General features: G+C 41.3%; 2 protein-coding genes, 1 long non-coding RNA gene and 1 pseudogene across 8 annotated transcripts in view; all 4 read right to left on the bottom strand.

The window, feature by feature from the left end:
• Positions 1-145: 145 nt before the first annotated feature.
• LOC107555795 (mediator of RNA polymerase II transcription subunit 15-like) lies at positions 146-6,772 on the bottom strand. 3 transcript variants are annotated; one of them, XM_016238701.1, is made up of 7 exons: positions 6,656-6,772; positions 6,524-6,573; positions 5,426-6,440; positions 5,234-5,349; positions 5,042-5,157; positions 4,723-4,965; positions 146-656 (listed from the first exon to the last, which is right to left on the bottom strand). In XM_016238701.1, exons 1-7 carry the CDS (start codon positions 6,682-6,684, stop codon positions 210-212), a joined length of 2,016 nt encoding a protein of 671 aa, XP_016094187.1. In that variant the 5' UTR covers positions 6,685-6,772; the 3' UTR covers positions 146-209. The 3 variants fall into 3 exon arrangements, with proteins under 3 accessions (XP_016094187.1, XP_016094195.1, XP_016094202.1); XM_016238709.1 differs by lacking the exon at positions 146-656 and having other exon boundaries at positions 4,353-4,965; positions 6,656-6,767; XM_016238716.1 differs by lacking the exon at positions 146-656 and having other exon boundaries at positions 4,738-4,965; positions 5,042-6,440; positions 6,656-6,769.
• Positions 6,773-9,807: 3,035 nt separating this feature from the next.
• On the bottom strand, positions 9,808-10,936 carry LOC107556228 (COPII coat assembly protein sec16-like; annotated as a pseudogene).
• A 192-nt stretch (positions 10,937-11,128) lies between these two features.
• The window catches only part of LOC107555729 (paternally-expressed gene 3 protein-like), a 38,522-nt gene continuing 23,736 nt past the window's right edge, over positions 11,129-25,914 (bottom strand). The window contains exons 5-7 of one of the 4 annotated variants that reach the window (XM_016238681.1): positions 11,691-12,295; positions 11,251-11,549; positions 11,129-11,202 (exon numbers count right to left, since the gene is read on the bottom strand). In XM_016238681.1, coding sequence (XP_016094167.1) covers positions 11,280-11,549; positions 11,691-12,295 — 875 coding nt within the window. In that variant the 3' untranslated portion in view covers positions 11,129-11,202; positions 11,251-11,279. Of the gene's footprint in view, positions 12,296-25,914 lie in introns of all 4 variants that reach the window. The other 3 variants (XM_016238674.1, XM_016238687.1, XM_016238691.1) reach the window with 3 other exon arrangements.
• On the bottom strand, positions 13,329-23,516 carry LOC107555838 (uncharacterized). The gene is made up of 3 exons (XR_001605210.1): positions 23,506-23,516; positions 13,446-13,539; positions 13,329-13,364 (listed from the first exon to the last, which is right to left on the bottom strand). It is a non-coding gene; the product is annotated as an uncharacterized lncRNA (long non-coding RNA).

The following is a 25,914-nucleotide window of genomic DNA, read 5'->3' as shown; positions in this document are numbered from 1 at the left end:
GTGGGAACTGTAGTGCTAGATTGTCAGTCTTAACAAAAGTAATAGATGTTGGTCACTTGATTTTGGAAATTAGTGATCTTCAGAAATTGGTTTCTAGAAGTCACCTGCACATGTAAAACGATAAAAACAGTGAACATACCACAAGCACATTAAAGTCATTTATTTTGTTTCAAAAAGCAAACATTAAACCATGAAAGACAGTTACACAGCTATGAATTCACTTGTTGCAAACGCCTCAACACACCGGAAGACAAACTCTTGCTTGGAGTAGGTTGGGAAAGCAGTGGTGCTGGATCCTCAAAGCCAGGTTGAAGAGACTGCAGAGACTCATAGCCTGAAGGAATAAACGCATTACTAGGTTGCTCCAGGGGTTGGGAACCAAGAACAGAAAGAGAATGGAAACTTGATTTTTCTGGCATAGAGAGCTGAAACCCAGTGTCAACCAGTTGAGATGTGGGCTTATAAATTGGTGCCTGAAACCTGGAGTGTACTAACTGGTAGCTGGCTTGTGCCGACTGTGGGCCACTGGGCTGGGACACCGATTGGTAGCTGGCTTGTGCTGACTGCAGGCCACTGGGATGAGACACAGACTGGTCGCCGGCGTGCGCTGGTACTTGGACACTAGGCTGGGATACAGATTGGTAGCTGGCTTGTGCCGATTGTAGGCTGCTGGGATGAAGAATGGTACCTGGTTTTAGCTGACTGTGGGCCACTGGGCCAGGACACAGATTGGTAGCTGGCCTGTGCTGGTACTTGGACACTGGGCTGGGACACAGCCCGGTACCTGGTTTGTGCGGACTGTGGGCCACTGGGTTGTGATGAAGCCTGGTAACGAGCCTGTCCTGGTTGTCCACTAGGCTGGGACACCGATTGGTAGCTGAATTGTGCTGACTGCAGGCCACTGGGCTTGGATAAATTATAAATTGGATAAATTTTGATAGTTAAGCTGTGCTGACGTGGGTACAGTCTTACGTCTCACACGTACTTAATGCACTGGCTAGAGAACCAGAAACAAAACTGCCACCTGAAGATAACAGAGAGCCTGGGTTTTGCCTTCTAACATCAGATTCAGAACCAATGTTATACACACTTGTCTCTGGACCAGAGCCATAGGAGCCAGTTTGAGGGCTATAGCCTTCACTGCTATATACACCATTAACTGCAGCACCATAAGCGAAACTCTTGGATCTTAGTGGCCTGATGGGATCGGATACATCTCCTTGGCCATACCAAGCCACAGCCATATGCTTTATAGAAGAGAAAAAAAAAAAAGAAACAACAAATTAAACCTTAAGAGTTGCACAGCGGTACCCTCCATGTTCAGCAAAAAAAAAAACTTTACAAAAAAAAAAAAAAAAAAAAAAAAAAAAAAAAAAAAAAAAAAAAAAAAAAAAAAAAAAAACCCCCCCCCCCCCCCCCCCCCATGGGAACATGTAATATACAGTTATTAGATTCAGGTGTCACAGCCCTCATCACAGGAAAAGCTGACCTTCTATTTTAGTCTTATTGAACTGATTTTGTCAAGCATATTTTTGTTTTATAGAATGAATGCATTCAATGAAAAAAAAAGATGTTAGCGTTATTTAAAATATATTTTTACCAGATTGAATTGCCTGTATTACTAGATGTAATAAGACATGTCTATGAAAAAATAATTCATATAATATTCCTATGGAGAGAACTATGTAGAGCTTCTCCAAGCATTGAATATTAAACAACAAATAATGAAAATTTGATCATGCTAAAAATCATAAGAAAAAATGTATCAGAACATATGGCTACTTTTAAATGGTCATTAGAGAAAGATGCTTTTTGTCCCATAATAGTGAAGTTATGGCATTTTAGGAACTCTGGTCATGTACTCTAAGACAGTGGTTCCCAACCCTGGTCCTTGAGGCACCCCAACACTGCTCATTTTGCATGTCTCTTTTCTCTGACGCACCAATTTCAGGTCTTGGAGTCTCTACTAATGAGCTGATGACCTGAATCAGGTGTGTTTGATTAAGGATACATGCAAAACATGCAGTGTTGGGGTGCCTCCAGGACCAGAGTTGGGAACCACTGCTCTAAGAAATGAGGTAGCCTATGTAAATTATACATACCTTATACAACAACATTCAACATTCACTGTTTTCATGTTTGTAGAACCCCTTTGAATAACTTGTAAAGCTACTAAGCTATTTCAGTTTGTTATTAATCATGTTAATTAATGTACATTAAGTACAGGGATATCTTCTTTTGCAGTAGTTTTAACTTAAGTGGTTCGAGATTAATTTTGTACATACTACAAAAAAAAGAAGTTAGATCTTTGCATGTCTCGCTGGAGAAACCTCAAATGATTTCAATGAAATACAAAGACAGCCTCCAGAATCAAGGGACCTCAAACTCAAGGCTATGAAGAGAGAGCCAGCAGCATAAAATAATGTTATGAAATGATAAACATGTTGTGAAATGAAATTTTGTAATCTGTATTCCTATTTAATGAATGTGGAAAACAGATGAACTACCATCATTTCACTTTAGAATGATACTCAGTGAGTTTGTGTTTAATATATTCCCTCCAGTAAGATTCATGGTCTGCATGTTTTTCATTTTACTGCTAATTCAAATATTTGCTGCTAATTTAAATGCTTTTCAAATCCTGTGGGAGGAAATTGGGAGAAGGGGGGGGGGGGGGGTCATGTTTTTATATTGTGTTTGGGTCTAGAAGAGGGGTCCTGCACGACTACATAATACATAACACACCTCACAATGTAGTGCCGAATTGTGGCATTTAATGTATGCAATTAATATATTTTATGGTCATTCATTTGTTTAATAGAAAAAAATTAAAGTGAAAATCACTTTAGAACTGCCACAATCTGTAATATGTATATGTATTAGTGCTGGGTAACGATTACATTTTATCACGATTAATCGCATGATTAATCAGGAGGTCACGGCAGTAGAGGCGGCACAACTATAACGACATGACTATAATCCAGCCCACTCTAAAGCGGTACTAAACTGCAGTGGAAACGCAAACTGAGCCGAGCTGTACCATGCAGTGGCAAAGCACCTATATATATTTTTTTTGTACAACTTTTAATTCATCAACAATGACTTGAATACACCTCCGCTATAATCAATGGATTTCTGAATAAAAGTTAATTTAGACTTTGTGTGGCCATTACAAAAACTTCATCCCAAGGGTAATGTGTGGAGAAGAGCCAGGAGAGAAACCAGATTACAATCAAATAAAGCCTACATTGAGTCTCAAGCACTGTCCACACTTGGGCTTCATATTTTTATTGAAAATTAACTATTTTTTTCGTACTTTCAATTAACCATACAGTTTGAGACACTCACAGCACCTTTCTACGGACTCCCAAAAAAAAAAAAAAAAAAAAAAAAAAAAAAAAAAAAAAACAGTAGATGCCCAGGGTCCCTGATCATCTGGTTGAACATGCCATAATTCTGCTGCAAGGAGACATGAGGACTTGCATTTCTTATGTGGCCTGAGCAATACACTGCAATGTCCATAATGTACTGTAAGAGGCCTATAAGACAGTGCTACAGGGAGACAAGGACAGCTGATCATTCTTGCAATGGCAAACCATGCCCTCCCCCCCAGACAGGTTTGAGAACAAGTAACTTGGTGGAAAAGTGGGGTAATATATATATATATCTCTCTCACAGCGAGAACTGGCAAAACTCCATGTCCATGAGAACGTGACACAGTGCTTAAAGCAGCCAGTGGCAACACAACATACTTACTGTAACTTTTGAAATCAACCCCCCTTCTTTGTTCAGCAACTCATCCCATTTGTTCAAATGTCATTAAAACTTGTTTGACTTTGTAAAAACACTTACCCCTTAAGATTGATGGAAATAAAAGCCGTTTAAAAAAAAAAAAAAAAAAAAACACACACACACACACACAACACTACACCAGCACCACTTTAGGATTTATATGCACACTATGACAAGCAACTGGAGAAACATCCACTAGTGATGTCAATATACAATCAACCTGTAGAGGACACAGAAACTAGTTACCCATGAGTTTTGCATAACCAGCCTGCGATCACGCCTTGAACCAAGCACCTGTAATAAATTACGAAATAAGAGCTTTTAAAAGAATCTAAACTGATTACATAACCACAGAGAACACCAAACAAAGAAAACCGAAGAGATGGCAAACAATAGAACTTCACTGGTCAACGATATTAAATTACCAGTAGACAAGCATTCCTTCTACCCCCCCCCCTTTCCTAGAAGACATCATACACCTAACAAAATATTACTGCATCAGACCACATTAAAGCCCTTGCAGATTTAGATGGCTGAAAAAGAACCCAGCAAACACAAACCAAGTTTTAGGCGATTTATTGTTTGGAGAAAAAAAAAAATAATAATAATAATTTGAAGTTACATCAGCTATGACTTCACTTGCTGCAACAGCCTCAACATGCCTGGTGACAAGCGCTCGTTTTGAGTAATCTGGGAGCGCAGTGGTGCTGTATCCTGAAGGTCAGGCTGCAACACGGACTCATAGCTTGAAGCAAGTTGTACATTACTGGGTTGCTCTAGGGGTTGGGAACCAAAACTGGAAAGAGACGCATAACTTGACTGCTGTGGCATAGAAGACAGCTGGAATCCAGGCTGAAGAGCCACAGATTGGCCACTGGGCTGGGACACAGACTGGTAGGGAGCTTGCGCTGATTGGTAGCTGGTTTGAGATGACTGCAGGCCACTAGGCTGGGGCACAGACTGATAGCTGGCTTGTGCTGACTGCTGGCCACTGGGCTGCGAGATAGGCTGGTATTGGGTCAATCCTGGTTTTTGGAGACTAGGCTGCTGCATAGATTGGTAGCTGGTTTGTGCTGACTGCTGGCCACTGGGCTGAGAGACAGGCTGGTATCGGGTCTGACCTGGTTTTTGGCCACCAGGCCGGGGCACAAACTGGTAGCGCGTTTGGGCTGACTGCAGGCCACTGGGCTGTGAGACAGGCTGGTATTGGGTCTGTCCTGGTTTTTGGAGACTAGGCGGTTGCATAGACTGGTAGCTGGCTTGTGCTGACTGCTGGCCACTGGGCTGTGAGACAGGCTGGTATCGGGTCTGACCTGGTTTTTGGCCACCAGGCCGGGGCACAAACTGGTAGCGCGTTTGGGCTGACTGCAGGCCACTGGGCTGTGAGACAGGCTGGTATTGGGTCTGTCCTGGTTTTTGGAGACTAGGCGGTTGCATAGACTGGTAGCTGGCTTGTGCTGACTGCTGGCCACTGGGCTGTGAGACAGGCTGGTATCGGGTCTGACCTGGTTTTTGGCCACCAGGCCGGGGCACAAACTGGTAGCGCGTTTGGGCTGACTGCAGGCCACTGGGCTGTGAGACAGGCTGGTATTGGGTCTGTCCTGGTTTTTGGAGACTAGGCGGTTGCATAGACTGGTAGCTGGCTTGTGCTGACTGCTGGCCACTGGGCTGTGAGACAGGCTGGTATCGGGTCTGACCTGGTTTTTGGCCACCAGGCCGGGGCACAAACTGGTAGCGCGTTTGGGCTGACTGCAGGCCACTGGGCTGTGAGACAGGCTGGTATTGGGTCTGTCCTGGTTTTTGGAGACTAGGCGGTTGCATAGACTGGTAGCTGGCTTGTGCTGACTGCTGGCCACTGGACTGGTCCACAAATTGAGAGATGGCTTGTTCAGAACGTTGGCTGCTGGCTTGATATGACTGTTGGATGCTGGGCTGGGCCATGGGTTGGTAGCCTGCCTGTGCTGGTTGCACACTGCTGGACTGAACTCTGGATTCATAATGTAACCCATGGCTGCCCTGCACTAACTGGTAACCAGGTAGGGAGGACGGATTTTGTCGCTGCACAGGCTTGAATATAAAACCAGAACTTGAAGTCTGGACTGGCCTGGTACCAGAAAAGAGCCCAGAACCAACATGCACAAGTCCACCGTTCTGGGATTTGATAAATGGCTGTTGGGCACTGGACTGGGAGCTGGTCTGCATTGGTTGCTGGCTACTAGACACTACAGACTCACTACTAGTCGGCGCAGGAGTTTGAGAACTGAGCTGTGCTGGCTGGGGTACAGACTCACCGTTTACACTTGTACCCAATGCACTTGCCACAGAACCAGAAACAAGACGGCCACTACCAGCTAAAGATATCAGAGAACCTTGAAGTTGGTTTCTAGCACTGGAGTCAGAACCAAGCATATGAACACTTGTCACTGGACCAGAGCCAAAAGAGACTGTTTGAGGGCTATAGCTTACACTGCTGTAAACACCCCTAACTGCAGCACTGTAAGGGATATTCTTGGATCTTAGAGGCTCGATGGAACCAGATACAGCTCCTTGGCCATACCAGCTGGAATTTTGTGGTTTCACAACATCCTGCAAAGGGGGACCAGCCTCATAGGATCCAGGATAACCTGCACTGCGGACAAAGCCATCAACTAAGTAGAAAGGGGGGGAAAAAATAAGTCAAAGGGACATGTTGATAAACCTGGATTACAGAACTTGACTGAATAAAACTTACCACTTCCAAGTTGACCATGGACACAGAGACTGAGAAAGGCCAAAGAAATTCTGTAAAACAAAAGACTTATCTTTAGTATTTGATAGAAGAACCAAACAAAGATAAAACAAATAAACTGATTTAATATCATACCTTAAGAAACGTATACTGGTGTCCTCCATATCCAGCTAGAAATACACCAGTTCCCTACCGCAGCAACACCACTACAGAACCATAAAACACACAATACACCCCCAACACATATTAGTGTTACTGAACTGTTCCTTTATAGTGCCTGCACCTGCCATTTACCTGTTGTTTCCAGATAATCAGTTGTCATGGAAACGTGTAATATGCAATTATTAGGTTCAGGTGTTCCAGCTTCAATCGCACACCTTTAATTTTACAGAGAATTGAGTTGGGTTTCTTATGAGGATAATATTATATTGGCCCTATTTAAACCTTGGCATTAAGATCTGTTTCTGATACGGGGAACCGATCACCAGTGGTCATGTGTTAACATGCATCTCAAATGTATCTTCCATGATCACTTGTTTTTCAGGCTTCTAGTGAAGGGTCTGATTTTGTTATATGAGCACATATATCATTCACATCACTGTGTTACTCTTTGTTGATAACTGTTCTTCTAAATGTATTTTAATTTTAATCTAACCTTCTTGTGCATGTGCATATAAATGTGCATTTCCAAATGTTTCGATTGGACAATTATTGTTGTTTAAAGCCACAAGTAATCTGCAAACTTTATAAGCTTTCTTTAGCAGTGCGTCCAAACGGGATGTATCACCCTCCGAAGGGCACTTCGAAGTGAAAACAATCATGGCCACCATATTGAAGGGTCGTTCCAAACCAAAGTGCTCAAAACTGGCCACTTCAAAGGGCCCTTCAGAATGAAGGATTTCGCAGGGTACAACTGATCGACACTTCGGGCTCCCATGATCCTTTGCGCAGATTCTTTGCATGATGACGGCGCCTCCGTGTAGGCACGTGATGAGGACGCAGAAGGGCACTTCAAGAAATAGTTGTTTGGTCCCCTAAACCCTTCAACCCTTTGAAGCTCTCACTCCGGAGGGTAAACCCTTTGAAGGGATTAGGGCATAGGGACGAGCCCTTCTGAATGGAACGCAGGGAAGATCAGGGGATGATTAACAGGTAAGTAGGTGGTCCTTCGCTGATGTAGGGGGAGGAAATTAATATTCATGATAAAGATGACCATTCAGGTGCAGCACCCTTAATGAATATTAATTCCCACAATTCTAGAAATTCTTGTTCCAGCATTTTAGGATCTATAATTATTTCACTTTGCACTCTGTGTTTTTGCTTAATGGGCCATATTTATATTTACATTTCTGTGTAAATGTTTAATAAATCTATATGTACATAATTCACAATTCGTATTTGTTCTACTTAACTGAATGCAACAATTTGAATTCAGGCACTGAAATGTTATATACCATCTACACAAAAATATGTTATGTATGTACTGTATGTATGTATGTTTTAAAGACCAGTGTTTTAATTAAAGAAAAATCTCCAATAAGGTTTACTTTTTTTTTAACTGTTAATTCTCAAATGTTTACAGAATCATGTGGTAAAAATGGCAAATGACAAACTGAAATATTTAAAAATTTATATTTAAAAATGTGTTTCAAACAATCATGAATTTTTTTTAATGTAGTTATATATATAAATATTTTATATATTGTGATATATCTAATTCTATTGTGTATTGCAGAGTTCGCACAATGCTGAATGGTCACCCACTTAGCTAATCAGGGGCACTGCTAAGGGGGGGAAAGTTAGGACGAGTCTAAGGGCCCACGCACTTTTGGGGGCCCCCAGAGATCTGTTTTATTAGTAGTAGCCGAGATCGGGCCGGACGATTTGGTCAGTCGCACTTTTAAACACATTTTGGTTTTGCTTTAGAAAATCTACAAATTCACACTCTGATTACATAGAGCAGCGGCAGGAAGCGCTTGAGGTTGTCATGGCAACCAGATACACTGCATGCGAATTAAGGCTGTGCTTCTATTTTGACACACTAAACTTAGCAATGCACACGTTGAAAATAATACACAAACATGTCTGCCAAAACGATCTCAAAGAAGGTGTTTATTAAGGTGTTTATTAAGCAAATCAAGGAATTAATTACTCATCCACGGTTTTAGTGTTCCTGTGGCTCAGTGGTAGAGCATTGCCATATCCATTCCCAGGGAACACACATACTGGTAAAACTATATATAGCCTGAATGCACTCTAAAGCGCTTAAAGCATCTGTTAAATGCATAAATTATTTTTAAAAATTTATACTTTAGCTGGGTTTCCACAGGCAGGGTCACAATTATCTACAGTGTATGAAGCTAAAGGTTTTTGTGTTAAGGTTCATAATGTAGAACATTTTTAACATTGTATGCTGTATGTGCATAGCTAAGCTAATAGTCACATTTAGCGGAGTAAGATCATGATTGAGAAATGTTGGATACTTCTGGAAATGCTGGTGTTATGGGGTATCCTATTTATTATTTTAGGATTTTTTTTTTTGCCCCAGTGAAGCATTTCTATTAATATAACCAACTAAACTCATTCCATATCAGCAGAATAGTGTGGTACAGAAAGGTCCATAGAAAAGGTTTTGAATGAATTAGGTTTCTGATACCTAATGGTCAAAAGCGGAAATAGTAGGTCAAAATTAAATTGCAGAAAAAGATTGTGAATAGCCAGGTTGGCTTGTACACTATTGCCAAAAGTATTGGGACACCCCCTTCTAATGAACCGGTTTGACTACTTTAGTCATTTCCAGGAGTACAAATCTTTGTTTATGCATATATGCAATGTTTAAGCATATAATTATTCTAGGGAATTGGCTGCTTCTAATTTTATACCAATAGTTCGAACAGGGCCCTTTTCTATTCCAACACAAGAATGCCTCTGTGTTTAAGGCAAGGTTTAAAAGGAAGAGAAGAAAGAAAAAAAAAAATTCGAATTCAGTCAGTGGGGAAAAACTTTAAAGAGCTCAGACATACATTTTAGTCAGAGACTAGGCTTAAGCCTTGTCTGTGAAACCAGGGGTAGATGTTGTTCACTGGAACAGTTATCAGCCAACTTAAACTCAACTACTAGATATACGAAACCTAATTTCATTACAGATTCGTCAACCACCAACAAAAGGCAAGACAGTTAGTCTCCACTTAAACTCCACACACACACAAAAAAAAACAACCTTAATGAAATTTGATACTTTCAAAACGAATATCCACAACCAGAAAACTGCAGACACAAGTAAACAGCTATGACTTCACTTGTTACAACAACCTGGATCTGCTTTGAGACAAATGCCGGCTACTTTGAGCTGGTCCAGGAGCATTCTGGTTTGTGACAGGCTGATAATTCGGTGCTGGATATTGAAGTCCACGTTGCACTGACTGAGACACAGACTCATAGCTTGAAATAGTGACTACTGGGCTGCACCAGGGCTTGGGAACTTGATCTGGATACAGATTGGTAACCTGACTGCCCAGGCATAGATGTTTGGAACCCAGGCTGCGATACGGTCTCATAATTTGACAACCTGGGGCTTGTACAGAGACTGCACTGGAATGGCTGGGGAGAAGTAGCCAGACTGAGCTAGTGACTGGTGGCTAGGCAACATTTGAGGCTGGTAGATAGATGGTTCTAGACTGCTTGAGGGTTTGTAGCTGGATTGCACAGGCCTAACTAGGGGCTGATACACATCTTGCCTTGGCCGGAGGCTGGTAGCCAGACTGTTGCAATTGCCTCAGAGGTCCAGATTGCGGTCCACGGAGCGGTGATACAGAATCATAACTGGGCAGTCTGTGCTTAGCAAGAGGCTGTCGGCTTGGAAGAACTGGAAGCTGGTAGCTAGGCGGTTCAGGCAGTTGTGCTAGTCTGAAAGTGGACTGGAGTGTTGATTGCAGTGGGCCAGGAGGGACATGGCTGCTGGGTGACACCACAGACACAGGTGTCCTGCCCAGGCTTCACTGGGGCCTGGTAACTAGGTTGTACAACAGGTTTGATGTGCTGAGCCAAGGATGGAGATACTGGTCTAGATGGAGGCTGATATTCAGTCCATCCTGGTCGGGCTGCAAGCTGGTAACTGGGCTGCAATACATACTCCTGGCATGAATAAAGTTTGGAGCCAACCTGATAAAGTTGTCCCCCTTGGGCCTGCAGTGGCTTGAAAACCGTTAGTTCACGGTGCTGGAATACAGACTGGTAGCGGGATAGTGTGGTTTGCAGGCTGTTTGGCTGAGTCACAGAGCCTGGTAACTAGGTTGTACAACAGGTTTGATGTGCTGAGCCAAGGATGGAGATACTGGTCTAGATGGAGGCTGATATTCAGTCCATCCTGGTCGGGCTGCAAGCTGGTAACTGGGCTGCAATACATACTCCTGGCATGAATAAAGTTTGGAGCCAACCTGATAAAGTTATCCCCCTTGGGCCTGCAGTGGCTTGAAAACCGTTAGTTCACGGTGCTGGAATACAGACTGGTAGCGGGATAGTGCGGTTTGCAGGCTGTTTGGCTGAGTCACAGAGTAGCTGGCTTGTGGTGACTGTTGGCTGCTGACTTGTGCAACTTGTGGCCTGATCGTTTGGGACACGGACTGATCGCTGGCTTGCACAGTTTTTAAAACACTTGGCTGAGCCACAGACTGGGAGCTGGCCTGTGCTGCTTGCAAGCCACTGGACTGGGCCACAGACTGGTAGCTGGCCTGTGCTGGTTGTTGGCTACTTGACTGAACTACAGAGCTATGACTTGGATTCTGGAGTGGCCTGGTACCAGAAAAGAGCTTAGAAACAAATTGAAAAGAGTCAGGCTACTGGGCTGTGCCACAGACATATAGCTGCCCTGTGCTAGTTGCGGTCCACTGGACTGAACAGATTGGCTGGCCTGAACTAGTTGCTGGCTGGAGGATTGGACTACAGACTGGCCACTGCCTTGCACTGGTTGTTGGCTGCTGGGCTGAACCACAGACAGGTCAATGGCCTGTGGGAATTGCTGGCTGCTGGCCTGGGCCACAGAGTGGTAGCTGGCTTGCGCTAGTTGGCTACTGGGCTGGGCAACAGACCGAGAGCTGGCCTGTTCTAGTTGCTGGCTGCTGGGCTGAACCACAGACAGGTCAGTGGCCTGTGGGAATTGCTGACTGCTGGCCTGGGCCACAGATTGGTAGATGGCTTGTGCTGGTTGTTGGACAGCAGGCTGGGCAGCCGACTGGTAGCTGGCTTGTGCTGGTTGTTGGATACTGGGCTGAGCCACATGTGGGTAGCCGGCTTGTGCTGGTTGTTGGCTGCTGGGCTGGGACACTGACAAGTCAACGGCCTGAGGGAGTTGCTGGCTGCTGAGCCGAGCCACAGATAGATAGCTGGCCTGTACTCCTTGTAGTCCACTGGGCTGAGAACTGGCTTGAGCTAGTTGTTGGCTGCTGGGCTGAACCACAGACAGGTCAATGGCCTGTTGGAATTGCTGACTGGTGGCCTGGGCCACAGATTGGAAGTTGGCTTGTGCTTGTTGGCTACTGGGCTGTGCCACAGACATATAGCTGCCCTGCACTGGTTGCAGTCCACTGGACTGGGCAACATATTGGCTGGCTTGAACTAGTTGCTGGCTGCTGGGCTCAACCACAGGCAGGTCAGTAGCTTGTGCTGGTTGGACACTGGGCTGAGCCACAGACGTATAGCTGCCCTGTGCTGGTTGCCATCCACTGGACTGGGCAACGGATTGGCTGGCTTGAACTAGTTGCTGGCTGCTGGGCTGAACCACAGATGGGTATCTGGCTTGTGCTGGTTGTTGGACAGCAAGCTGGGCCACAGACTGAAAGCTGGTTTGTGCCAGTTGTTCACTGCTAGGCTGGATGACCTGTGCTAGTTGCTGGCTGCTTGGTTGAGCTGCAGTTTCATAGCTAGTCTGGATTGGGCTAATTGCTGGCGGGATGACGGACTCATAAGTGCAAAGCTAGCCTGAGCTAGCTGAGGGCTGTTCAACTCACTGCTGTGTTGCACTATTTGGTAGCTAGGCAGTGACATGGATTCATTTTTGGGGAGGCCAAGGCTTGAAAGAGCCAAAGCTTGGATCCTGAACTGGCCTGGAACCTGAAAAAAGCTTAGAACCAGTTTGCCAAAGTCGATCTCTCCGAGGCTCAAGGGGCCCCTCTATTTGACTGCCTTGCAGACTGGGAGCTGGCCTGTGCCAATTGTTGGCCACTGGTCTGGGTTAACTGTAGGGTGCTAAACTGGGCCATGGTTCCAGAGCTGGCTTGTGCCGATTGCTGACTGCTGGACTGGGAGATTGTCTGCACTAGCTGATGACAGCCGGGCTCTGCCACAGAGTTATTGCTGGTCTGCAGAGGAATTTGGTAATTTAGCTGCTCTGCATTAGGAACAGAATCACTACTTTGCAATGGCATCAAGACCATGGAAGAACGGATAGTGTCAGAGCCTTGAACGCTAACTGACCGACTTACACCATACCCTGACATGCCCATACCTGCTGCACTACCCACAAGACTACCACTTCCGACTGAAGCAAGTCGAGAGCCCTGAAGCTGGCTTCTAGTATCTGAACCAGAACTTCCACTAGTCACTGGACCACCTGAAGAACCAATCTGAGAATTGTAGCTTCCAGAACCATAGCCTCCCTTAACTGCAGCACTATAAATTATATTCTTAGAACTCCGAGGCCTGATTGTTCCAGCAACATATCCTGGGCCATACCCGGTGTAAAAACTTTGTAGTTTAACATCATCCTGCATGGGTCGACCATCTTTTGGGATATCAGGGTTATAATATCCAGGATTGCCTGCATTGCTGACAAAGCTATAGCCATCAACTGTAACAAAAAGACAAGAGGCATCACAAAGAGGATGTTGACAAAGTTCAATGACATACATTTCTAAAAACTAAAACGTACCAGTCCAAATGCTGTCATGAACACCAAGGCTTAAAAACACTGCCAAAGAAAAACTGTAAAACACTTAATGTTAGTAACTGCAAACCCTCCCCCTCTTTTTAAAAATAATTATATTTTAGTAAATCTTAGAAAAAAATAACTAGGAAACCCATAAAATAAAAATACCTTACAAATCGCATGGTAGTAGTATCCATATGAAGCCAAAACTACCATCAACTGCCCTCAGCACAACAACTACAAGAAGTGTAAAAAAAAAAAAAAAAAAACCTTTTACCCAACTATGTAGCTTTATTATTAAACCCTTAACTGTCTTTTTATAGTGCCTGCCTCTACCGCTCACCAATCACAGTTTACTAGATTATTATCTCAGACCAATCAGTTGTCATGGCAACCTCTAATGGCTTATAGACCAATTTGGAGTAGACGTCACAGTTAAGTCACTTGGAGCTGCACACGCATAGTGGTGGCAGAAAAACACAGGGAACAAGTGGAGGGAAACGTGTAAAATCCATGGAATAAGAGAAAAAAAATATATTGTGCCTTTGGATGTCAGAATCGGACTGCAAATAATTTTTATATAATACTGTCGTCAAAGACGCCATTTGAAGCAAAACGCAGCCGTTTAAACGGACAGACTATGGATGAAACCTGCTATGATTACTGTATTTTAAAGCATAAATTTGATTTAAACAATAGGTCTATATAATATTAATATAGGGGACATATTGTATTAGCCATACAGTTGAAATACATGCATGAAATACTATTTCAACCTATAACATTTTACATAACATTTACCTATTTTATATAACAATTCTGACTTTTTTTCTTGCAAATGCAAGTTTATATCTCCTAGTTCGGACTTTATAACTTTATTCAAGGCAACAATTGCGAGTTTGTCAATTCTGAGGGAAAAAATTCAGAAGTGTGGGATTATAAACTAAAAAGAAAGAATGAAGAGTTGATTTTTCTTACCAGAATTGTGAGATATAATCTCGGAATTGCAAGAAAAAAGTCAGAATTTTTAAATATAAACTACAAATTTTATTTTTTATTCTTTTATTCAATGGCTTGAATAGACTGCTACTTAAAACTGTCTTTAGGTTTGTTTGAGATGAGCAAAATCTGCGCAGAACCGATCACCGCGAGATGCATGCCGGTTAGAAAAGTGTCCCAGTTACGTCCGACTTGCTCTGATGTCATGCTGACATGTGCCAAAAAACTCTGGCGACGGCGAGGCGGCTGTGTCGGATTGTGCAGTCGAGCACAGTTGCTCTCCACCGACTGCGCTGATCAAAAGCATGATGGGAAACGACTGACTGACGACACAGCTTAATGCTCATTGGTTCAGACAACTATGATGCTGCGGTTCTCTTCTAAAATATTTTATTTTGATCTGAATTTAATATGATTATGTATTTAAATTATGGATGAATGTTCCCAAACACTATGACAGTGCGATCTCTGTGTGAGATATGTGATCGTTGTCATATTTCTATAAAAATCTAAAATACATGTTTGTATTAAAGTAAAAATGGATGATAAATACACCTTTCATATGGAATTAAATAGCAAGCACTTTGAGTGTCTTGTTCATCATATTTATGTTCATATAAAAGCAACAGAACTGAAATTATATCGTGTTTATTAGCAACACAGCATTTAAGTGAGAATAACGAGATATCTGCCTTTGATCTCGTTGGTATCTGTTCCCTTCGAGAGGTCAGAACTGTCCGTCTTGACTGCGCTTATTTCACTCCTCCCCTCACTGCAGCCGCATACTCTCGCCTTCATTTCAGGCGAGGCGAGGCGCATCTCAAACAAGCCTAAAGATCGAGTCATCTGCTCTATTAGGGTTCTCGCAGTACTTTGATGTCATATACCGATCGTTCTGCGCAGCGCCGATGCAACCCGAACAAGCCTCATGTCAAGTGATATTTGGTTGGTGCCATTTTTTTATATTGTGTTATAAAAAAAAATCTAATGCATTCATTTAGTAATGCGGATCTAAATGTTCTTCTTAGAATATTGGAGTTATGATTTGGAATAAAATATGATTTGTGCTGTGCTAATCAACACATTCAAAAAAAAAAGTTTCAAGTGGCTTAAAAACGAGATATTCTGTACATCGCTTAATTTAAATGCATCTTTATGGTGAACTGCATGCCAGCAATAGCCCAGTTTAGCTCTGTTGTGTTATGAGGAAATGCATGATTGCATGAAAAATCTGGCCATATATCATTCCTGTGAGCTTTCCTGTGGTGAAAGTTAAAGTGTTAGTTCACCCAAAAATGAAAATTCTGTCATTAATTACTCACCCTCGTGTTGTTCCAAACCCGTAAGACCTTCGTTCATCTTCGGAACACAATTTAAGATATTTTTGATGAAATCTGAGAGCTCTCTGACCCTCCCATAGACAGCAAGATAACTACCACGTTCAAGGTCCAGAAAAGTACTAAGATGATCGACAAAGTAGTCCGTGTGACATCAGTAGTTCAACTGTAAAGTTACGAAGCTACGAGAATACTTTTTTTGTGCAAAGAAAACAAGAATAACAACTTTATTCCACATTTTTGTCTCTACTGCGTCACTTGTGGATGCGCGTTCACGACAGTACAATGACGCGAGCGTGTGGCGACGCCGCGCTGACCCAGATCCGGCGTGATGACATCATTATGCCGGATCTTGGTCAGTGCCGCCACATGCTCGTATCAGCTGGACGTAAACAAAGTATGCTGTTCTGTGTCAGCTGTGTCACGCCGGATCTGTTTCCTATGTTGTTGTGATTTGATCTGAACAAAAACAGCGTATCCGTGTGACGCAGCTGACACAGAACAGCATATGTTGTTTACGTCTAGCTGATACTCTCCAAAATAGTACCAGGGTGATGCGGAGGAGACAAATTGTTGAATAAGTCTTTTTTTTTTTTTTTTTGCACACAAAAAGTATTCTCGTAGCTTCGTATAATTGCGCATGAACCACTTATGTCACATGGATTATTTTACAGGTCTCCTTGCTACGTTTCTGGACTTGGGAACATTTCAGTTGCGTTGCTGTCTATGCAGGGTCAGACAGCTCTCAGATTTCATCAAAAATATCTTAATTTGTGTTCCGAAGATGAACGAAGGTCTTACAGGTTTGAAACGAAATGAGGGTGAGTAATTAATGACAGAATTTTCAGTTTTGGGTGAACTAACCCTTTAAACTTTAACAAAATAGTAAACTGTGGAGGACAAAATAAACATATACCCCCCATTTCACAGACAAGGCTTAAGCCTAGTCCCAGACTAAAAAGCATGTCTGGGATGTTTTAACTGAAAGAAACTTGCACTGACTGATCTTAAAATCTGTCAGTGCCATTGATTTGTCTCAAGATGCACATCAGTAGTGCATTTATCTAAGGCACATTTATAAAAGCTACTTAAATGTCCTAATTGAACTATGGCCTAATCCTGGGTTAACCTAAACCCTGTCTGTGAAACCAGGCCTTAATCTCCTAAAATTGAGAAGTCTGATGTCATTTAAACATTGTCCAATACAAGTCTGAGCAGGACAAAATTATTAATATAAAAAAAACATTTAAACTCCTAAAATAACTAATTGGAGTAGTTTGATACAATTAGGTTTAATTTAAAGGGGTCATATGATGCTGCTAAAAAGAACATTATTTTGTGTATTTGGTGTAATGAAATGTGTTTATGCGTTTAAAGTAAAAAAAAAAAAAACACTTTATTTTCCACATACTGTACATTATTGTTTCTCCTCTATGCCCCACCTTTCTGAAACGCGTCGATTTTTACAAAGCTCATCGGTCAACGACGTGCCCCGGGAGCTACTTCGGTGTCCCGAAGGCCCAGACCTCTGCCGTCGTGGGAAAGCCAGGAAGAGAGGGTGGAGGGGCAGCATCAGGCAGCGGGTTCGGAGAGCAAAAAGACTGCCGCTGCTGCCTATGATTCTCTGCAACTCTCGCTCTTTAAAAAATAAGCTGGATGACCTACGCCAGCAGGTGGGAGCCTGCTATGAATTCTGGTCTAATGGCTTTTACTGAAACATGGTTTGGGAATAATGTGCCTGACAATCTTATACAAATTGAGGGTTTTTCCCATGTACGACTGGACAGAGATGCAAACTTAGGTAAAACTAAGGGAGGAGGTGTGTGTATTTATATAAGAGTCAGTTGGTGTCGTAATTTTGCAATTAGAGAGAAAATATGCAATTTTGATCTCAAACTGCTGTGTGTTACCCTGCAACCACATTTCCTGCCTAGGGAATCCACTAACATCTTTGTGTGTCTTGTATATATTCCACCAAGTGGGAATGCCAATAGAGGAGCTAAACAGATTACGGACTGTGTTCACCACCTTCTCCAGAGTAAACCTGATGCACCTATGCTGATACTCAGCGATTTTGATCATTGTAGCCTGACTAAAACACTGCCCAGGTTTTATCAGTATGTGAAGTGCAGCACTAGGAATAATAATATCCTTGACAAGTGCTATGGTAATATCAGGGATGCCTATATAGCAGTGGCGGGCCGTGCATTTTACACCTAGACCTTCAGTGGCGTCCTTCATGAATTAATCCATCGCTTCATACCATCATAATGATGCCACGGCTATAGAAACCATAAATATTACACAGTAATGCAGTGTAACAGGGCACTACATAACAGACAGGTATCTTATGTAGCGAGAATGAATGCCATTACTAAAGAAAGAAACCCAATTAACAATTGCGCAACACATCATTCTGCCTCTGCCAGGAAAAGTCTGGTTAATACAGCTCCACTCGGGAAACTGAGATATTCTTACGGAAACTTAAACCTTGCTTTATATTGTGCAAATAACATCAGCATACAACGCATCAAGCGATAAAAGAGTCAAAAATGAAAATGAACCTACCATACTCGAGTGGTTTTTCATCTTCACGAGTCTTTCACAGAGCCGCTGCCGAGGAGGTGTGTGGTTGTTTTTCGCAGACATTAGGACTGCTGTTTTTAGATTGACTAAATATAGTAGGCAAATATTTTTTCAAAATGCAAAATGCAAATCTAAACCTGAGAAACAGTAATAAATGTTTTACTAAGTTTTAATAAAATGATTTACAGTGATGCTGTTTGCTAGCTAGTACGCTGACCATCCAATCAATGGAGGAGAAAATGCTGACGTTATCGTTAGCCAGCTAGATGGCCCTGGTGTTGCCAACTCAAAATCTGATTGGTTAACGCAACAGTTTCATTGCCATTGATTTAAGATAACGGATGCCTGCACTGTTGATTCTGAAGGCCTTAAGGCAGATTTCTTTGACCCTGGCAACACGATTGCTGAAATATGATTGGATTAAAGCTCTAATTTAAACATACACTGCTGGAAGCAGTGCAACCAAGAGAAAAGCTATGAACTGAAGAGAATAGACTATTGGAAATAATTTAATACACATTCATGGAAAAATATATTAAAACGTTTAGGCCAGCAGAGAAGGCTTTGCTGGCCCTGATGGCCCACCACTGCTATATAGCCAAAACTAGACCACCCCTCTGTAACTCCTATCATAATTTCATCTACCTGCTTCCAACTTACCGGTTAGTTTTTAAGACCTGTAAACCTGAAATGCAAACTGTGAAGGTCTGGACAAGGGAAAAAAGAGGAACTGAAAGGCTGCTTTCTCTGTACGGACTGGGACGTCTTCTTTGAGGACAAAGGCATTGATAGTGCAGCGGAATCAATCACAGACTACATTTCTTTTTGAGTCGACTCTATTATCCCCCAGAAAATTGTTAAGCAATAACCAAATAATAAACTGTATATTACTGAAGGTATCTGGGAATGTATCAGGAGAAAGAGAGATGCCTTTAAATCTGGCGACTTGGCAGGTGTTCGTGAGGCTCAAACGGAGCTCAATTTCCAAATGAGAGAGGCCCGGTACCGGTTTAAGGAGCGAGCAGAACAGGACTTGTCTATATCTAATACAAATAAACTGTGGAATTCAATCAAACAGATGACCAATATGGACACAAAAAGGAAGCCACTGTCTGCCCTAAATGAAACTGCTAGGGCCAATGAACTGAACAATTTCTATTTGCGTTTTGATACAGATAAGGACAATGTTAAGGAATGTATGACAGTTTCAGAGAATGTAATTTGTGATATGAATTTGGACAGAATTTTAATTGAACCACATGCTGTTACTAAGGTTTTTAAAACTATACACACTAACAAAGTCACTGGCCCAGATAATATGTCCGCGTTTGTGTTTAGAACCTTTGCTGAGGAGTTGTCACCTGCCTGGCATAAATTATTTCAGTTTTCTATAGATACTCATACTGTGCCGGTACTGTGGAAAAAAATCCATTATAATCCCGGTACCCAAAAAGGGGTGCCCTCGGGAGGATAATGATTACAGACCGGTGACACTCACCTCAAGTGTTTTTAAAAGGCTTACCTTTAAAGAGGTTTTTAAGAGGCTTATGTTAGAAAAGTTATGCACCGATGTGGAGCCATTGCTTGATAAATATCAGCTTGCTTATACAAAAAAAATCAAAGCACAAGTGATGCCATTGCAACAATAATGCATCTTATTTTGAAGCATCTTGAATGTCCGACTGCATATGCCAGACTGCTTTTTATTGACTTCAGTTCAGCTTTTAACTTAAAATAGCCTCACAGTCTCCTTAGTAAGTTAGCCCAGGCAAAGATAAATCCTTTTTTAATTAAGTGGTATCATTATTTTCTGTATGACAGGCCACAGCAGGTGAGGTTTAATTCTGCTTTATCTGACATAGCAGTATGTAGCTCTCAAATCGTGTCTACTGTGTCAATGTCATCATATGATTTGGTTGATGTTCCATACTCTGGTTCTACTTGGTCTCTTTTCGAGTCTGTTAACCTGAACACCTTAATCAAAACTCTGTCTAGCCTGAAACCCACAATGTGTCCTCAGGACGTTATTCCATCACGTTTTCTTGGACAGATTATTGACACTGTCGGTCCTGACTTGTTGTCTATTATCAGTAAAAGTCTCCAAACTGGGACTGTCCCCCATGTCTTCAAACTTGTCACAGTGCGACCACATCTTAAAAAACCCAATTTGGACTCGACATTGTTGGCTAACTTTCATCCGATTTCAAATTTGCCTTTTTTATAAAACATTGTAGAGAAAATTGTATTATAATCGATTTTAAATCAACTTCAATCTTATTTGTCTCAAAATTCTATTTATGAAAAATTTCAGTCTGGTTTTAAATCTTGCCACAGCATGGAGTCTGCCCTCTTAAGAGTTCTAAATTATGTCATGTTGACTACGGATTCTGGCCAGTCTATGGCTCTGGTCTTGTTAGACCTTAGCTCTGCCTTCGTTCTGGTCAACCATGATATTCTTATATCTCGTCTTGAGGCATGTGTTGGTTTACAGGTCACAGTATTACAGTGGTTTAGGTCATATCTTACTAATAGGAGATATGTCGTCAACATTGGGCATCATTCCTCCTCTGAGATGCTTTTAAGATCTGGTGTACCTCAAGGATTGATTCATGGTCCGATATTGTTCTCACATGGGGTCTCTTTCCATCTATATGCAGATGACACCCAAATTTACATCCCCTTAAAGCATGGTAATAAGTATGCCAATAAGCCCATTTTGGATTGCCTGAAGGAACTGAAACTTTGGCTTGCAACAAATTTTTTGTGCCTCAGTGAGAGTAAAACTGAATTCATTATGTTTGGTCCCAATGATCATAGTGTACATGACTTCGAAACTACATCTCTGTCACCATACAGTACCACCTGTGTCAGAAACCTGGGTGTTTGGTTTGACAATAACCTCAAATTTGACAAGCAGATAAGTACCGTTGTTAAGTCCTGTTTTTATTATATCCGGCTTCTCTCCAAAGTGAAGTCATTTCTATCATTGAAGAAGCTTGAAATAGCAATACACACATTTGTTACATCCAGGCTTGACTACTGTAATTCTCTGTATGTTAGTGTTCCACAGTTTTGTGTTTCTCGTCTGCAGTTAGTCCAGAATGCAGCAGCTCGGCTTCTAACTGGAAAGTGCAAATATGAGACTATTACACCGGTTTTAATCTCACTTCATTGGCTTCCAGTAAAGTACAGAATTGATTTTAAAATTCTGCTGTTTGTTTTTAAATCTATTCACAATCTGGCCCCACTGTACTTAACCGAGTTGTTACAACCTCATACTTTGTCGAGATCACTCAGATCTACTCATTCTGACTTGCTGCATGTTCCTAGGATTAAGGCTAAAAATGAGAGGTGACCATGCCTTTTCTGTTGTCCATCCAGGCTTGACTACTGTAATTCTCTGTATGTTAGTGTTCCACAGTTTTGTGTTTCTCGTCTGCAGTTAGTCCAGAATGCAGCAGCTCGGCTTCTAACTGGAAAGTGCAAATATGAGACTATTACACCGGTTTTAATCTCACTTCATTGGCTTCCAGTAAAGTACAGAATTGATTTTAAAATTCTGCTGTTTGTTTTTAAATCTATTCACAATCTGGCCCCACTGTACTTAACCGAGTTGTTACAACCTCATACTTTGTCGAGATCGCTCAGATCTACTCATTCTGACTTGCTGCATGTTCCTAGGATTAAGGCTAAAAATGAGAGGTGACCATGCCTTTTCTGTTGTTGGGCCAAAATTTTGGAATAGTCTCCCCTCTCATATCAGAACTGCCCCAACCTTGTCTATTTTTAAATCCACTCTAAAGACCTATTTATTTTCGTTGCCGTTCGATATCCCATGACAAACTGTCTTTGACTTTGTTCTCAGGAACGCCACACATTATTACAGCTTGTGTATATTCTGTGTATATTTAATGTGTTATTTTGTTTTACAACTGTTTTAATTTGCCTATTGTTGGTATAGTGTTGTAAAGCACTTTGGCCAACTCCGGTTGTTTTTAAACTGTGCTATATAAATATAATTGTATTGTATTGTATTGTATTGTATTGTACTGGCGTCCCTCAGGGGTGCATATCTTTGCCATTTTTGTTTACATTCTACAGCGGGTAAAATTATGGGTACCCCCGCTCCCTTTAATCCTCAGGAGTTGTTTTAGCAAGCCATAAGCAGACAAGCTAGAAGTATTTTATCTGACAATACGCATGTGCTTTACCTTGAATATAGGCTGATGGACTCAGGGAGGAGATTTAGGGTCCCATTGTGTAGGTACAATAGGTATAAATATTATTTTATCCCGTTGTCTGTTAAATTTTTAAATGATCAAAAGGAAATGTATTCTGAGGGTGTGGGGGGGATTAGGGTGGGATATTATCTGCATAAGATCATCTAGTTAAACTGTAATGCACTTTGAGTATATTTGTTTAATATATATATATTATGTCTTTTTTTGTGCAGCACGTCCTTTGTCCAAGCCAAATTTCGAGACAAATAAAGTTGACCTAACCTAACCTAAGCAACACAACCTTTACATGGAAAATTTCCCTGGGCATCAGAGAGTGTCCCAGGAGTGGGGATGTAGGTATCTGCATGCACCAATTTATCCCGTAGATTTGGAGGCCTGGAGTAAACAAAGAGAGGTGGATCAGTGAACAGATCTGACAAATTACAATCACTATGATATGCCAATGATTATTGATTGCCTTTTTGGTTTCTGGACTCAAGGGACTAAAAGTAGATTTAAATACATAAGAAAACATATTTTTTTTGGAAGTCATGTTGGTATCATCTGGCAAAGATCTAATTTTGTCTAATGCAGTATCTAGCCACTTGATAGGATTTCCCCGAGATCTAAAATCACTATATAAGTTCTGGGGTTTGGCTTCAAAATCATCCTTGTTAGAACAAATGCGAAAAAGTCTCATAAACTGACTATACAGCAGACCACGTTTCAAGGACCGGGGATGAGCACTCCTTGCATGTAAAAGACTTTCACTCTTTTTCTACACATGAAATATGAAAGCAAATAGACATATGATTATGACGATATATTTTCTGTATGTGTTTTGTATGCAGCTCATGGTATTTTTATAGCAATAAAGGATGTTTATGACCGATATTAGCAGTGTAGCGTTATTAAACATACAAAGAGTGCATGTGTCTGCTTATTAGTCAAAATCAAATATAGATCACAATTGGAAGTTTTTACAAGCACTCGATGATGGTTTAAAGTGGGTAAGCAAATACATTAATAATTACATACATTTTCAAGTGTAGCTTGATGCTAATTGTACTTCTAATTATATTTTTAGGATGTAGCCTATTATTGTAAACATTTATGCTTTGCACACAATAGCTGTAGTCAGAGGGTAGAGATGTTAGAACCAGGTCAAGCACTGATCCCCTGTTGCTTCAATTTGGATTTGGAACCACTAATTACAGGTCTACTGCACTACACATATTTGACATCATCCTTTAGTTTTAGTTGACCACTTCAGTCTCTTTATAGAAATATAAGAAATGTGTCTTCTGCCTTATGTGGTGAAGCTGCTGACAAACTGGTCTTGTAATATTTAAAACAAAGAAGCAGCTGATTTTTTTTTTTTTTATGTTTTAAAAATATTTTTAAACATTAACATTAGGTCTGAATAGGGTTTGGCTGATAAAACAAACGAAACTGTAAAAACAAACAATGTGACTGACTTTTATGTAATCCCAAACTCTGAACCAGCTGACAGTCTTCAGCCAAATTACAGCAGTCCTGGATGAATTTCACAAATCCTGTACTTGAGTAAAAGTATAGAATCTTAAAGTGAACTAAATTCTACTGATTTGAATTCTAATTTAACGCAATATAATATAATATAATATAATTTAACTGATTGTAATTCTAATTTAGTTAAACTATATTATACTGGATTATAATAACTCAACCATTATTACCCTCTGTCAAATTTGTCCTCGATAATTCCATGTTGTTTTACTGTTGGGTTTAATGATAATTCAAGAGTCCTAAACCCAGAGGCGTCATGCCCATTCAAACCGAGGGGGCACTTCCCCAGGGGTGCCGCTAGCAATTTTGGGCCCTATGAAAGAATATGAGGTTGGGCCCCCTACCGCACCAAACATACACTACATTTCCCAAAGTATTGGGACCCCCACTTCTAATGAACAGGTTTGACTACTTTAGTAATTTCCATGAGTACAAATCTTAATGTTTAAGCATATAATGATATTCTAGGGAATTGTGTGCTTCTAATTTTATACCAATAGTTTGAACAGAACCCTTTTCTATTCTAACACAAGAATGCCACAGTTTTGGAAATGCCCTTTTCTGTTCTAAAGAAGGGGGTGTCCCAATACTTTTGTCCATATGTATGTACAAGTCATGTATGCAGATCAGTCAAGTTCTTCCACACTGACTGAATCAATCTTTTTTTTTAACCTGGCCTTATACACAGAGGCATGCTTGTGTTAGAATAGAAACGGGTCCTGTTCAAACTATTGGTATAAAACTAGAAGCACACAATTCCCTAGAATATCATTATATGCTTAAACATTAAGACTTGTACTCATAGAAGTTACTAAAGTAGTCAAACCTGTTCATTAGAAGGGGGTGTCCCAATACTTTTGGCAATATAGTGTACAAGCCAACCTAGCTATTCAAAATCATTAATAATGATCAATTTAATAATATTGACCTATTACTTTTGCTTTTGACCATTAGGTATCAGAAACATTATTCATTCAGAACCTTTTCTATGGACATAGACTTTCTGTACCACACTATTCTGCTGATATGGAATGAGTTTGACTACTTAATCAGTTATATTAATAGAAATGCTTCACTGGAGCAAACAAAAAAATCCTAAAATAATAAATAGGATACCCCATAACACCAGCATTTCCAGAAGTATCCAACATTTCTCAATCATGATCTTACTCAGCTAAATGTGACTATTAGCTTAACAGCTATTCCTTGTTTGCTAACCGGTGCCCCTGCATGTGCCCCCTCAGATTTGGATTTTGAATACAGCTTCCAAAAGACAAAAATAGCAGAATAATATTTTTTATATTTGATTCAATCACACAGGTTTGATTACACATCATTAGCTGCTAAATTCAAATTTGTGTTCGCTGGCTGGCGCTGAGCCAGAAACAGACTAGTATTTACAGCGCTGCGCATTATAACCAATCATTTTAAAAGTGTGACTGACCAAATCGTCCAGCATTGAAGACATCTCTAATTTGACAGTTTACCATCTGATCTCACTCAGTGACTCTAGGACGGGACGAATGCAGTGAATGGGGGGAGATAATATTGCTGGAAATGCAGAAATAAGTCGTAATTTAGTTTTATTTGTAATTCTTTGGTATATACATTTATAATTTCTATTACATTACTACTACCACTTTGGGGCCCCAAAAGTGCGTGGGCCCTTAGAATCGTTCTAACCCCCCCCCACTCCTCCCAAAAAGTGCGTGAACCCTTAGAATCGTTTTAACTCCAACCCCCCCCCCCCCCCCCCCCCCCCCGCCCCCCCCCTCCCCCCCC

Source organism: Sinocyclocheilus grahami, unplaced genomic scaffold, assembly GCF_001515645.1.
Source record: "Sinocyclocheilus grahami isolate Dianchi unplaced genomic scaffold, SAMN03320097.WGS_v1.1 scaffold20.1, whole genome shotgun sequence".
In the NCBI taxonomy this organism is placed as follows: domain Eukaryota; kingdom Metazoa; phylum Chordata; class Actinopteri; order Cypriniformes; family Cyprinidae; genus Sinocyclocheilus; species Sinocyclocheilus grahami.
Note: the sequence above shows the minus strand (reverse complement) of the source record. Positions and strands in the feature narration are given on the sequence as shown.

What these genes read in the sequence shown, in the direction of transcription:
- LOC107555795 (XM_016238701.1), bottom strand. Translation starts at nt 6,684, where the DNA reads ATGGAGGACACCAGTATACGTTTCTTAAG. An exon ending in CCATGGTCAACTTGGAAGTG is followed by an intron (nt 6,441 to 6,523) that starts GTAAGTTTTATT and finishes CTTTCTACTTAG; the next exon opens with TTGATGGCTTTGTCCGCAGT. An exon ending in AGCCTAGTGGCCTGCAGTCA is followed by an intron (nt 657 to 4,722) that starts TCTCAAACCAGC and finishes AGCCTACAATCG; the next exon opens with GCACAAGCCAGCTACCAATC.